Source organism: Salarias fasciatus, chromosome 14 (genome assembly GCF_902148845.1).
Source record: "Salarias fasciatus chromosome 14, fSalaFa1.1, whole genome shotgun sequence".
In the NCBI taxonomy this organism is placed as follows: Eukaryota; Metazoa; Chordata; class Actinopteri; order Blenniiformes; family Blenniidae; genus Salarias; species Salarias fasciatus.
Window position 1 is genome coordinate 17,023,957 of NC_043758.1, and position 13,893 is coordinate 17,037,849.

General features: G+C 42.4%; 1 protein-coding gene across 1 annotated transcript; it reads right to left on the minus strand.

The window, feature by feature from the left end:
• Positions 1–792: 792 nt before the first annotated feature.
• sgcg (sarcoglycan, gamma) lies at positions 793–13,691 on the minus strand. Its single transcript, XM_030109294.1, has 8 exons — positions 13,439–13,691; positions 8,646–8,847; positions 7,982–8,086; positions 5,628–5,715; positions 4,829–4,948; positions 3,863–3,935; positions 3,518–3,641; positions 793–2,235 (listed from the first exon to the last, which is right to left on the minus strand). The coding sequence occupies exons 2-8, from the start codon at positions 8,838–8,840 to the stop codon at positions 2,068–2,070; spliced, it is 873 nt and encodes a 290-aa protein (XP_029965154.1). The 5' UTR covers positions 8,841–8,847; positions 13,439–13,691; the 3' UTR covers positions 793–2,067.
• Between the last annotated feature and the right edge of the window lie 202 nt (positions 13,692–13,893).

The following is a 13,893-nucleotide window of genomic DNA, read 5'->3' on the forward strand; positions in this document are numbered from 1 at the left end:
TGAAAATTATGGATAACACACACACACACACACACACACACACACACACACACACACACACACACACACACACAGACCTGGCTTGTGTTTAAACTGTTTTGAGAAGGACTCACTTTACACTGCAGGATTTGGTTTTATGTCAGTCTTTTCAAGAAAAGCAATGCAGAATTAAATAAATGTAAACTCTTTTTGAGTTAAGTTTCATTATGTCCTGGGTGTAATTTCAGCATGAGTGTTTTTCTCTAAAACATGAGCCATCTTCAACTATAGACATGTTTGATGGTGATCCATACAATTTTGTAAATATCTTCAGAAAATATCAAATAAGAAATTCAATAATTATTCTGAATTCAAATAATTGAATTAATAATAAAACATTAAAAAAAAACTAAAACATATCTTCATCGTATTTAGGCAAGCCTCTAAACATAAATAACTCCATTTATATGAAACTGCCTTATTCTAGATTAAACCTATTAGGACTGAAAAATAAGCATCAGCATTAACAGTGTGAGGCCGCGTTATAATTGGTTAAAATGCAAAAGAAAGTTTGTATCATTATTTTATTTCTATTGAGAAATATTTTTGTACCCAAAGATGGATTACATCTTCGCAAAGTCACATAAAACACATTAATAATTTTATAAAAAGGGATTTTGAAGTTTCTGTCACAGCTGAATTTGAGTTCTGCTCAAGGTTTCCACGAGAGGGCGTGAGAGAGTCGGGAGCTGTTCAAACTGTGCACGGCCTCCATCCTCAATCTTAATAAGCATTAAATGTTTCAAACACATAGAAGAATAGCACAAAGTTTATTCAACATACAAAATGAATAAATACACATTTCACACTATCAAAATCAGCCAGGACAGAGATGACAACTGCAAACCAAAGTACCGTCATACAGTCATGTCACAAAAGGAGGTGGTGCAACCATTTGTAAATATGCTCACCTGGGAGCACTCATTCAGCAATCATGGCAAAAGCCGTCAAGTGCCTTTCATGCATATTGTATTGAAACTGAAGTCAAGGCAATGTTTCTGCACAGAACAGTCTTTTTCAAAGCCTGCTTGTGTTTGCTTTACTGCCACTGTGTGTGTGAGAAGAGAAGGTTTTATTGGTTATTTTCATTGAAGTTATTGTACAAACGGAACATCTGGCTTCAATTTAGAAAAACAAAAAAAAAGCTATCTTTCCTGCGTCAGAGGAATTACATGCTTGTTGCTTCAAAACAAAATAAGTCATCTCACCCATACATAGACTTAAAACCTGGAAAGAGCACACTCATATACACGCACGGCATGACACACACTTTGTAGTGCCACAATGGCTTGGAACATACTGTATTCGAATCCTACAGAACCAAGTGTGTAGTGAACTTGTTTCTGAACTCGAGGCTAAACAAAAATTAATTTCTTACTCATGACTTTGACAAAATATTTGAACATTTCATGGTTTCCCTCACATTTAAATATAGACAACTTCAACACCAAAACACAAATGCAGCATACCAAGGGCTTGGAGGATGAAGCCAAAAATAAATATTTCCAATAAATTCTGTTGCCATTTGAGGGATTTTTTTTTCAATTTTCCAAGCCCTTGATATGTGTCAATTTCATTTATTGCACCCAAAGATAATATTGCATAGGATGTAAGCTGTTACCAGCTCCTCATTGCCCAGCCATGATACTGTGTGTGTGTGTGTGTGTGTGTGTGTGTGTGTGTGTGTGTGTGTGTGTGTGTGTGTGTTTTGTGATAATTCTCCACCAAACTCCGATGCAGACAATTGTGGTACTGAGCCAATTTGTTTAATTTGAATACTTAGAATTCTTTAAAAAGCAGCTGAAATTATGCATGCTTTTTACATCTTCATCATGTATGCCAGCAGGTATTGGGTTTTTTTTGTTTTTTTTTTTTGATAAGCCTCGCTGTGCCTGTGGGATACTCAGACCCACAGTGGAATTGAGATTGAAAAGTAAAAACTGAATGCGTACAAACGGTTGTGCTTGCTGCCTCCTGGAGGATGCATCATCTGAGAGATGGAAAATCGATGACCCTATCAGAGTCTGGCTAGCACTCCTGATTGTCGCTGCAAGTGGACGTCCTTCCAGCCTTGGACAGGAAGAGCTTTCCGCTGAGGCAGACACACACCTCGTAGAGACCCTGAGCGTTTCCAGAAACCCCTTCCTTGCTCACGGGCAAATTGGTCATGCGCACTGTCTCAGCATCCAGCACCAGCTGCGGAGCAGGCGGCGTGCGGAGCAAGGACGGAGAAAGGAGAGCATTTCATTAAATCGACAAAAGGAATATCACGCTGACTCTCACCCAGGCTGGGTGCGCGTGTGCAATGTGACACAGTGAGAAGAAACCTGCATATGAAGCTTCACAGATTGTGTGAGTGACAGACAGTGCGGTGCAGATTAATTTCCAGCTTTTCTTACAATAGCAATAAAAGAAAGATGAGGGTGTGTTACACCCTAAAGCGGTGTTGTCGTATGAGTGTGCTGCTCTGCTTGGAATTGATTCACAAAGGTCAGAAAAGTGCTTGTGATGCAAATTATTTATGTATTTCAGGCACTTAGCTGCACCGCAGCAATTACAGAGACCCGATTCAGCCACAACCAATTACTTAAAGTCACTCTCGACTCCAGCATGGGAACTGAGAATGACTCCACCACAAAGAACTGACCCACAAGTTCAAAAACCAATAAACTCATTTCAGCTCATAGATGAGTATCTTTTAATTTCTTCAGTGGAAACTCCAAGAGGGTAAAAAAAACTGAAAAATCCCTCTGAAAATCCAAATATACACATCGTATTGCAAAATTTGACATAAACATATATAATTTTTATAACATCAGCTTCTGTCATATCCTATTTCATCTATGTAAGTGAATGTATAAACTTCTGTTTAGTCAACTACTGCCAGATGACCAGCTGCTGGACTATAAAAATCCATGAGATTACATGAAGTCAAATGATGTGCAGTTTGAATCCAGAGTCAATCGAGAGAGTTCCACTCTGTTTGACTTAAATTATAGTTATTCAATGTGGGGGTTTTTTTCTGGTCTGCTGGTGACATCGCTTTGATCCCTGCAAGGGGAAGAATAAAGTCCTCCCACACAGCAATAAAAATTATTCAGTGAGAGGGGGATTCATGAGCAGAGGGGTGTATCCTTCATTCTTGGCAAATCACACCCTGATTATATCAAATGACATTAAATTGTGTGGTATTGTGCAATTTTAGTTTGCAAATTCAGTGATGGTAACACTGCATCCTGTTCTATCATGTCATATGTTCCTTTTGTTCTGATGCTTATAATACTTTTAATTTACGGTATAGCATTATGTCATTTTGTATGCTAGTAAATCGTCACTATCACACCTAATAATTTTCCTCCTAAACATAACTCTCGTAAGATGAACTTGAGCTCCCATGTATGGCTATTGGAGATGTTAAAATAGTGAATGAGATCCTACCTCATAAAGAGCATGCACTGTATATTCAGGTTTTTCTCACCAGTCCTTCGCTTGACTGAAGAATAACGTCCATCCTGGAAGTTGCTTCGATGTTTCCTGCCAGGGCTTTGATATGAACACCTTTTGGAGCATTCATACTGAGAGAGCGAGTCGGGGACTCCAGCCTGTGAGGACACAGAATCTTTAGAAATAGCCTAATCAATAGCTTGAAATTATCTGTCAACGATTATTTAGGATCTTTCAAATGTACTAAATGTACACAGTCATTTTACAGGTGGTACGGCCGGCTCAAAATAAGTAAATGTTCTACAAAGACTTTACATTAAATGGCACCGTTTTCTAATAAAATGAAACTGTCACTATTGTTATCCACTGTCAGATTCACCTCAGGTCTTTTAGAATTTCAGATCTCAGCTGTGGCACCTCCACTGAATGCTGGAAGAGAGCCCCCTCAGGACCTGCAGGATGGACGGACAGACGGACACACACGCAACCACACACACGAATAAGAGCGTTTTAGAAAAAACCTGCTTTCGTCAGGTAGCATGATGTGCACACACGATCCATCCTCAGCATTCTTAGCTGGTCTGAACATCCTCCTGAATCGGTGTTCAAGAAGTTTCTTTTGTAAGTAAATGGGATTTTAATATATGTGAAAACAATAAATGTAATGTCTTTAAAAATTCTGATTTGAATGAGAATTCAAAAATGAGAATCGGTTTGGTTTTTTTCCACTCATGCCAAACAGCCAAATGCAATGAACTCTCAGTGTCACTTTCCAACGGTGATGAATGGAACGCCTCGGCAAACACAGTGGGAGAGGAGGTTTCATTTCCAGGATTTGATGAAAACGGCTCTGCTGCTGCTGTTTTCTGTGGGAAAAACTGACCTCGGGCATAATGAAGCTGTCAGCTGACAGTCTGCTCAACAATAATCAGTGTTCACAGTGTGTGATGGGGAACAAGGCATCGGTGCGCACACTGGAAATGGTAAATACTCCACCCTTCAGCTCTTTGTTCAGTCATTTGAATAACTGTGCAGCTTTAGGAGATATCCGCACAGTTCTGTTACCTTAATGCAAATTCACATTTTGATATCTGAACTGGAATGTCACATTTAAGTGTGAGAGATGCACTTAAGAGATTTTCCACAATTTGCTGTTAGACATGAATGATTCTAAACAGAAATGAAGACGCCTTTGTCCTTGGTTGCTGGATTGTTGTCCAGATTTTTGCCTTCGAACCAAACAGTTCCTGTTGATTTCACATCTGTTGCTCGTATTATTGTTTTCCAAAACGTGTTGGCCAACAGGTGAGCGTAAGGAAGGCGCTCAGAGCGGCGGCTGCTGTACCTGTGACTCGCAGTTTGTCTGGTCCAATCATTGCCTGGTCGCCATCTGCGGTGAACAGCATGTTGTCATATTGGGAGTTAATGAGCAGACTTGGAGTGTGTCCCTGAGCCTCTTTAGGACCTGTAACAACAGGAACAGCAAACGTATTTGAGAATGCTTTTGTGACTGTGCTGTTTAAAAAAACATTCATGTTTTGAGGTGTTCTCAAAAAGGAATCCATGAGGCTGTTGAGGTTATTCCACTTTGACCTTCATTCCGTCAGTTTTCAAAGCTCCGTATGCGGCAGATCTACAGCAGGCAGAGCAGTCCGGACCGCTCTCAGCTCACAGCGACTGCGAGCCGACACGAAGCCTTCCCTAACAAGCATTACAGTTTTATTCGCAGAGGGCCGTGAGCGAGCGGGCTATGCTTTTTACGGCTTAATGATCAAGGACACATAACTGCACTGTGGAACACAACAATTAGCTGGGTCATTTGCTGGCCTTTTAATTATGACAAAATACCTCAACTTGGCCATTGGTGAGCCATAAAAGACGCAAAAATATGATCCTCCACAGGCCCCCGGGCCCTCTGTGTAATACAGAACGGTCCGGGCTCAATGGTCGAGAAAGCAGTGCTGCATTTAATGGCTTTCAAATGGAAATCTAAGAGATTATGATTTGAAAGATGGGCTCTTTTTAATGTTGGATGAGAAACCCCTGCAGGACAAGTTCATGAATGTCTTTACTACAGACCCCATACATCACTGGGATGTAACGTGCGAGTGCTGTAGTGCCTGTGAGCACACGCGACCTCTTACCCACAGAGATCCTTCCAGTAACGTCTCCGTTTTCATTGCGGGCATTAAGGGAAACCTTTTCTGATGAGTGCGCTAGAAGTGAAGAGTCCTGAGGGGGAAAAAAGAAGGGGAGGAAAAGTAAGTTCACCAAATTACCATGTTGTACAAATTCCTCAAAGCACACACACACAAACACACACATAAAGATTGCTTTCTGTATTTGGAAGAATACTGTTCCTCTAGCCGAGCAGACGTGGCTTCTGTGAGAGTCTTAGCCATGCTGGCTGCACATCCTGTGTGAAAAATCTAAACCTCTGAATAGACTGTGATGAGATTCCTGATTGCCAGAAAATAACCTTGATTGACCTTTATGATCTAATTCTTTCTCTTGTGAGATGGCCATGTGGTTGACACGCTCATCAGCTGCAGTTCGACTTTGCCTGGCATTGATCTCGTGGTTAGCGCTCTCATATGACTGCCAGGAGGACCCCGGTCTCCTTGGTTTCCTTAATTGGTCTTTCTAAATTACCAATAGATGTGAGTGTAAGTGTGTGTGATTGGCTGTCTCTGCGGGTTTGCCCTGTGATGGACTTGTGTACCGTATACCGAGTTGCCTCTGACGTTGAGCTGGATGTAACGTCCTCAGAGAAATAAAGGCCGCAGGACTTTTTTGACACACAAGACTGATTTTTCACTGTGAAACAGTCTTTCTGAAAGTAAAGCTTCCATCAGCAGTCTGTTTCGGTCTTTCGGAATTCATACAGTCCATCTGGAGCAAAACGAACATTGACAGCATTCTCATTCAGTCACACAGTCAGTGAAAGTTAAGCAATATGATATCTTCGAATGAGGCTGCGTGTATAATAACTGAGTTACTGAACATACAGAGTAGATCCAAGTCTCATACAACACTGACTGTTAATCATAGTTTTGTGTAGGGAAAAAAAACTCTTCCTTTCCACTATTTTGTTATTTTTCCTTGATTCCTGTAGCATCAGTCATGTTGATATCAGTCATTCACCCTCCAGATTACAGGAGGTACAAAATGCTGCTGCTGATTTCAGCTCATTCACTGTTATTTGCTAATGAAAGCCTAACTCTCTGGCATCACCTCCTTCACTCCATGAATGTTTCAGACCTGCACATTGTTACTGGTTGCCAACAAATTTTGTTGAACAAAATCTTGAAATAATGGGGTGAGGTTTATTCATTTATCTGTTTATTTTGTTGTGCAGTGAGAGTGATAACCACTGCCTCATTATGCAGTCCGCTTTCACTTTCCATCGTCCCATTTATATCTGATGTTTGAAGTTTTTTGGTGAATTTTGTGAATTGCACTTGAGTCTTTTGTCTTTTAGCTTAATGAGCTCAGCTTTTTTCCATATTCTAAGACATCAGCAAGTACATAAATTATTTTTGACTTGGTAAATTTTCATTGTGCAGTGAGCTTTGTTAAGCATCCGAACGCCAGCCCTCTGAAAACACTGCTGAATCAAGCAGCTGATGCTACCGCCTATAAATTCTGAACAAAAACACCTCGTCAAAAAACTGCTACTATATTTTTTTTTCTACAAAAGGTATTTGCACAATATGTGACAGCGGGGTTTTTATCTGCAGACATCACAAAAACACTCGGAAGGCGTACAGTTTCATAAAATGTTTAAATGAGGCAGCTGAGCTGTAAATCGCTCCCGTTCCCTCGCAGCTGTGAGGACGACATGTTTGTAAAAATGATCTAAGAGCCTAACTTTTCATTTCGAAGGCGACGGGGCGACTCACTAAATTCTGAATCTCATTAGAAACCCATCGCCCACATTACAGAATCTGGGGGTCCATGACTTGAGGAATACATTGTCTTTTTTTTTTTTTTTTTTTTAATGAGGCCCATGAAGTCAGGAAAAATGCTTAAAAAATTGCTGCTATGAGCAATAAAAGCCATAACATGTAAACAACTGCAGCAAAGTGTTCCCATCTGCTGCTAGCAGGCAGGCTATAAACCGCTTTCCGCCACAAGTATCCCTGGGGTTAATGGGAAGCTCGGCGCGCACCACCACGTGCGCTGTGTGGGACTGCCAGCTCCAGTTTGTTCTGACACTTCTCCCAGAAAAACATTACGGTCAGAAATATGCAGCTCAGTCGCTGCAGCTGCATAAAAAATGCGCGAGTGTCTGAGTGGGATTACATTTAGATGATAACAGTCTGCTCACTGGCACTCAAGTTTAGATTTGGTAAACAATGAGATGAAATGATGGCCGGGCTGCCCGGACGCTCGACTGAACAGCCTGAAATCAGCTGGGAGAGTCGTTAAGAAGGAAGAGGAGAACGAAAAAGAAGCAGAAGGATTGACAGAAAGTGTGTGTTCCCGATTGTCGTACTTCTCTGGAGTGGATCTCCTGAGCGTAGACGGGCATCAGGAACTCAGATTCGCCGTCCTCCAGCTTGACCCCATCCGAGTTTACCTGCAGGTGTCCCATCCCCGCCTGGAATGACAGCGACAGGGCTTTCATTTAGGCAAAAACACAAGATTTAGCAGAGAAAACATGATTTGGCTGTAAATTATGAAACAGCTCCAACAGCTGCGAGGCAGGAAATATAAATATGCTTAAGTTAAGAGGTGAGGAATTTCAGTCTTCCAGGTTTGAGGCACATGTGGGAAGTTTTGATGTATCACTCTGGATCATGGCATAATGAAAGAGTTGCTTCAGGCTCTAGTCTGTTTGAATGTGTGTGTATTCCTGTTTTTATATGTGCACTGCCAGGTACATATCTACTCACATTATAACAACTTGTCATCTTTGTGGAGTCAGATATCAAGTCTAAAGGAAGACGGCCATTTACATTTTAAAACCTAAATATCGCTGGGATTGGACTGAGCTGGTTTAAGGTCCCTTTAGTGATGATTTTGAATGAATTTAGAGTGAATCTGTGTGCAGTAAACAGCATTTAAAATCCATGCAAAGTCCCCAGATTACATGGGAATATAACATAAGAGTGTGTATTTCAATGGCTATTCTATTTGTCGATGCACGTCATGCGCACCGAGTTGAACCACATCAGCCTGAAGATCCAGATGGTGAGGGAAAAGTTGACCACGAGGATGACGATGAGCAGCAGCACAAACAGGTAGAGGCAACGCTTCCTCCAGCCATAGATGCCGATCTTGTAGACGTCGTCGGGCGCCGGTCTGGGCGTGCTGCTGCCCTCGGTGGTGGTGACATACTGCTCCCGCACCATCTGTTGGCTGGGCGGAACAGGAAAAGGGGCAATTGGAACAGGTGTCGACTTGCAAATGAAAGAAGCAGCAAAGAAAATTCTGAGAAAATAAAACGCTCTATGATTTATCTGATGCTTTGCAGTGATATTAAGCTAAACTAAACGTTAAAATGAATTTATGTACCAATATTGCAACTTTAAGTTCACACAGCCACGAGAGAGTAATGTGTTCAAGCCTTTAGAAGTGACAGAGTCGGTCACATTTTGCAAATCTAAAGCAGTATTTGCATCATTTTAGGGTCAATTTCAGTTCTTCCCCAGCTAAATATTGTGAGATACAGGTAATCCACTGTGCTATAACTCGGTGGTGTTCGTGAGAACGCAGTGCAACGTGAGTCATCAGAGGTTTCTTTCTGACAAAGCCTTTCTGAAGCAATACATCTATAGAAGTGGGATTGGAGCTGCACCTTCGTGTGTCTGGGAGGAATCGCAAAGATGCACTGAAACGCGTGCCTCTTTCCAACTCTTTTATGCCTGAAATATTGATGACAGCAGCGTTTTTAACAGCGTTCACAAAGAAGCCCTTTTAGTCACCGATAACACACCGGTGCAGAAAAAATAAAATAAACCAAGTGGCTGCACTCTGAGAATCGTGTAACTTCATCAGCTTATTCATTCAGGAAAAAAAAAAAAAAAAAAAAAAAAATCATCTTTTATGGAGCCTGTTTCTGGAACACACCTGGCTGCTGCAGCTTCTCAAACCCCTTTTATTTGTAAGTATTTGTGTACGTTTCAGTGTGCTGAATGCAAACTAATTCTCACACCGAATGGATGCGAACGTGATCCGGTCTATACAGCTCTGGAAAACACACAACCTGAGATTTATCTGCCCTGCAATCCTTTAGATGAAATCCTGATCAAATTAATCAATTGTGGTGTAAAACTTTAACTCTGGAAAAACACATTGTTACAGCAGACTTTTGTAAGTATAATGAGGAATAAAAATAGGCTTTATGGTGAAACCATACTCAGCAGATTTCAAATTGAAGAACTTCTTGCTGAAACAGGAAGAGTGACGCTTTTTATTGCCCGATCTATAAGGTAGTTATGAACAACTGACTCTCATAATGTCAACCAGATACGACAACTTGACAAACGTGTTGTGTGAGAGTTGTGGTTTGTTTAAACTCTCTGAGGGGGATCGCTCTCCCACTCTGAGAACCGCTGCCGTAAAGAGCGTTAAACATCCCAGAAGGCAAACACAGCGCTGTTCAGGCTTCGCTGTTTTGTTTTGTTTGTTATTAGTATTCTTATCACAGCGCTTCACGCAGTCATGACATGCACAGTGCAACAATTATTTTAAAAAGCTGTCATTAAGCAGCAGTAGTTTTTGCTCCTAACCAAACTATTTGTGTTTGGGGAGATTTTGACATAATGTGCAGTTTGTCAAGAGTCACAGCCTCATCTCTGAGCTCCAGAGGAGAAAGTCAAACCCTATTCTGCATGCAGATACATACATTTTTCTTTTTTCTAGGTAAATATCCTTGATTCATTATTATGTTCTCAAACTAAAGCTGGTAACCAGTGGATGCTTCATTCGGGTGTGGTTTGTCTTTCTGCCTGGTGAATTGAGTCATTGGGTGGGTTTCTGTTGCTACTAACTGCATCCTGTCCTATACAAGTTTTGTGTTTACGCCACATATTTTCCCAAACTTCAGACTTATATATTTTAAATATATGGAACCCGAGTAACAACATGTCTGTAAAATGTCTTGTTTGCACACATGGTTGGATCTGATTCATGAGCCCACAGCTCTTGCACAGATCCGGTGGATATCTGGCTCACTCTGCCAGTGGAAAAACTGAGTGAATTTCCAACCATTCTGCAAGAAAGGCAAAAGGAAAACGCTACTTATTGCAGAGCAGATGGTGATCAGTGACCACAAAACACACGTCAATGAACGTCAGCACATTTGAAACCGCTGTGCACTGTAAGTTATGACACAACAGTCATTTTCTGTATTCAGTTCACATTGAGGGCAGACCGAACGCCGAAGCAGGAGAGCAGCGAGCCAGTCAGCAGGTTTTGACCATCTGACAGTGTCAAGAGGGAACATCAGGGACACATTTCACAGCAACACGGGAAGTGTGTGTTCGAGTACGGTGAAGCCAGGGAGCGCTCAGCCTCACAGGGCTGCAGAGGTGTCGCTTTCTATTGATTGATCTTCATTAATAACCTGGACGACGGCGCGGAGAGCAGCGCACACGCAGAGAGAAACAAAGCCTGAAGGAAAACACTGTCAGCCGTAGATTATTGTGGGTCCAAAAATAAGCAAAACAAGCAGAAAAATACAGCAGCAAAGTGCAGATTTCTTGAAGCAACAAACTTCTCCAAGTCTTAATCAATTCTCTTGAGCTGAGTCAAGCAATCTGAACAAAGACGTCTCCTGGCTGTCGCAGTGCTGCTTTCTGAACCGGACTCCCGTAGCCGTACGGGACAGATGTTGCATCTTACTGTCACAGTGAAGGTGTTTTCCATCATGTTAAAGGAGGCACTTTCCAAAGCAAAAAGTCATTCTTACTCGACATAAACAGCTGTTCAGCCAAGCGCGTCATTCCACCGCAGCTCCCGTGGGCCGGCAATGACACGAGCTGAGGAAGGGAGCGGACAGATGGTGCCAAACTGTATGTAGCCACTCAAATACTTTGAGTTTCTGTAAATAATGAAGGTAAACATCACCCCGGTCTCACGCCGAGGGGCACTGAATAAAAGCAAGCACGTTGGCGGGCTTGGATGTGAGCTTTCTGAAGTTCTGTAGAAGACGTTTCAGAGGAAATAATAATGAAGGGGCACCGGTCAATTCTCGCCATTTGCGAGAAAAATGGGTGTAAAGGAGTGGTGGCATAAAAGACTAAAAGAATTTCTATGACCAAATCTGCCTCTCCAGAGCACCTGGCTCCTGGTTTGTGATGAATGCCCCTTATTGTACAAGCAAACGGATGAATATTGCAGACAGAAAGCTGCAAATAATGACTGTGATATTTCCACAGGGGAGAGGAGAGGATCCTTGATAAAAAAAAAAGAATGTACAGTACTCAGTTTCTGCTTGTGCCTCATTTTATTTAGAGTTATTAATCATATTCTTAAGAAGTTGTCTTCATGATTGATTGGATTGAAGCAACTCTGCAGAGCTACAGAGATTTTGAGGGAGGGTTGGAGCCAGGTCTGAGAATTTGGCCTCTTCTCTCTTTTCTCCCACAAAGTTCAACAAAGTCAGCTGAAGTGTATTAAAGTGATCGATAGCAATAACCCGAACCAAAATCTATTAGAAAGCACACATTTTTTGTGTGTTTCCATGCAGATCAGCTGAACCCTGCATGTTGAGCACATGAGTGGAGATGATGAAAAAGCTCCTCATTTCTTCATTATAATGTTAATGTATTTTAACCAACTTGCTGTAATCTCTTTCAGTAAAACCATTAGCAGGCCTCCATACTTAAGTGACAGCAGGAGGAAGCAGGAAAGATTTGAGGTTGGATCTTTAAAGGCGTCCTCCAGCTCTGGTTTCAGTTTTTACCAGCGGCCCGCTCAGCCACAGGCAGATCCTTCCATAGCAACCCAAATAAACACTCCCGGAGCAGGGCTGCCGCTCCACTGCCAGGAATGCTCAAATACAATCTGATTCACAGAGAAAATAGCTTTATGCCTCTTTTTTTCTTTCTTTTTTTTTTCAGGCTTCTGTGCGAATCCTACTGCACAGAACAGAGAACTATAAATCCTCTGCGGTCTGAGATGAAGATGACTTGGTTCAGCACTGTAAGCAAGGCTTTTGATCCTGGAGCATCCGCTTAATTAACCCCAAACAAGTAAATCTCGCCGTGAAGCCCTGTCTCCTTTTTTTCTCTGACCTCTGAATTCTAGTGATAGCTGCACTGGGCGAGCCTAACAATCCGCAGGGTCCGGCTATAATTGAGAATCCAGGCTTCCCTTTGAGCCGAGGCTTGACCTAAGCGGACACCACCCGATTCGGTGAAGGCTCACAAATTGTTAAAGTGCAGGATGTTCGCAGGGCAAGTCGTAAGTGATGGAAAACTGAGTATATTGCTGAAGTTTCTGTCTGTCCGTCCGTCTGTCCGTCTGTCTGGTGAGTGGCCGGCATCAAGTCTCCACCACTCCTGAACTTCTAAAAATAGGACCCAACATTGTGAACTAAATTTAAAAAAGCCACAGAGGAAACACTCGGAGACACATAACTCTACCTTGATATAACTCTCAGACACACTGCCAGCACCCTGAAGTCTCACTCATTACACACATACAACATTAATGAGGAGCTCTTTACCAAGTTATTTTTGTATTTCAGCATTGTTGGCCATGTAAGGTAAAACACCCGGCAGCTGGCTGACTGAAAGTTGCCTGAAAACACACTTTGCTATAGGTCCAAACAACATGTGCTGGAAACGGGAAAGAGGTCAGAACACAAAATAAGACGTACAGCATGAAAGCATGCAGAGTAGGTGAAAGGTTGTGCCTTGTAAAACACTTTGACTTCTTCTTCAAAGGAGTTAGAAAAGACATAAATGGATATTTGTGGGAGACGGGGAAGAATAGTACTCACCGTTGTGTCGAGGCACGGCAGTCCTCCTTTCCTACGCACCAGTGAGCGGAGCTGGAGCCGGCACAGGCAGCTTGAGAGGCAGCAGTGCCTGAGCTGCTCACACGTCTGTCAGCCACTCAACAGCTGCGTGCCATAAATCCAGCCCTGGAAGAGCCCCGACTAATCTCCACGAGACGGCGCTCCCACTCCCCTGCATACCCCACTCTGGCTGCGTCCCTCTCACCGCCGCTGCCTTTTCAACCATCCTGCAGACACCTAAATGTCATCATCATCATCATCATCATCATGAGAGAGAGAGAGAGAGAGAGAGAAAGAGAGAGGGAGGAACACCCAGCCAGAGGGGAAGGGTTTCTCATGAGCACAGAGGTTTAATATCGGTGTCACACCCTCAGATCCACCCAGGATGAACAAAGGCAGTAGTTTGTCATGCGGCTCACTGAGTCCCTTCCACTGCT

Bases quoted from the DNA above. Each gene is read 5' to 3' on its own strand.
- sgcg (XM_030109294.1), bottom strand. From the start codon at position 8,840: ATGGTGCGGGAGCAGTATGTCACCACCACCGAGGGCAGCAGCACGCCC. The intron at 3,642-3,862 runs GTGAATCTGACA...GTGTCCTCACAG, and splicing joins GAAATTCTAAAAGACCTGAG to GCTGGAGTCCCCGACTCGCT. The intron at 2,236-3,517 runs GTGAGAAAAACC...CCTGCTCCGCAG, and splicing joins TTCAGTCAAGCGAAGGACTG to CTGGTGCTGGATGCTGAGAC.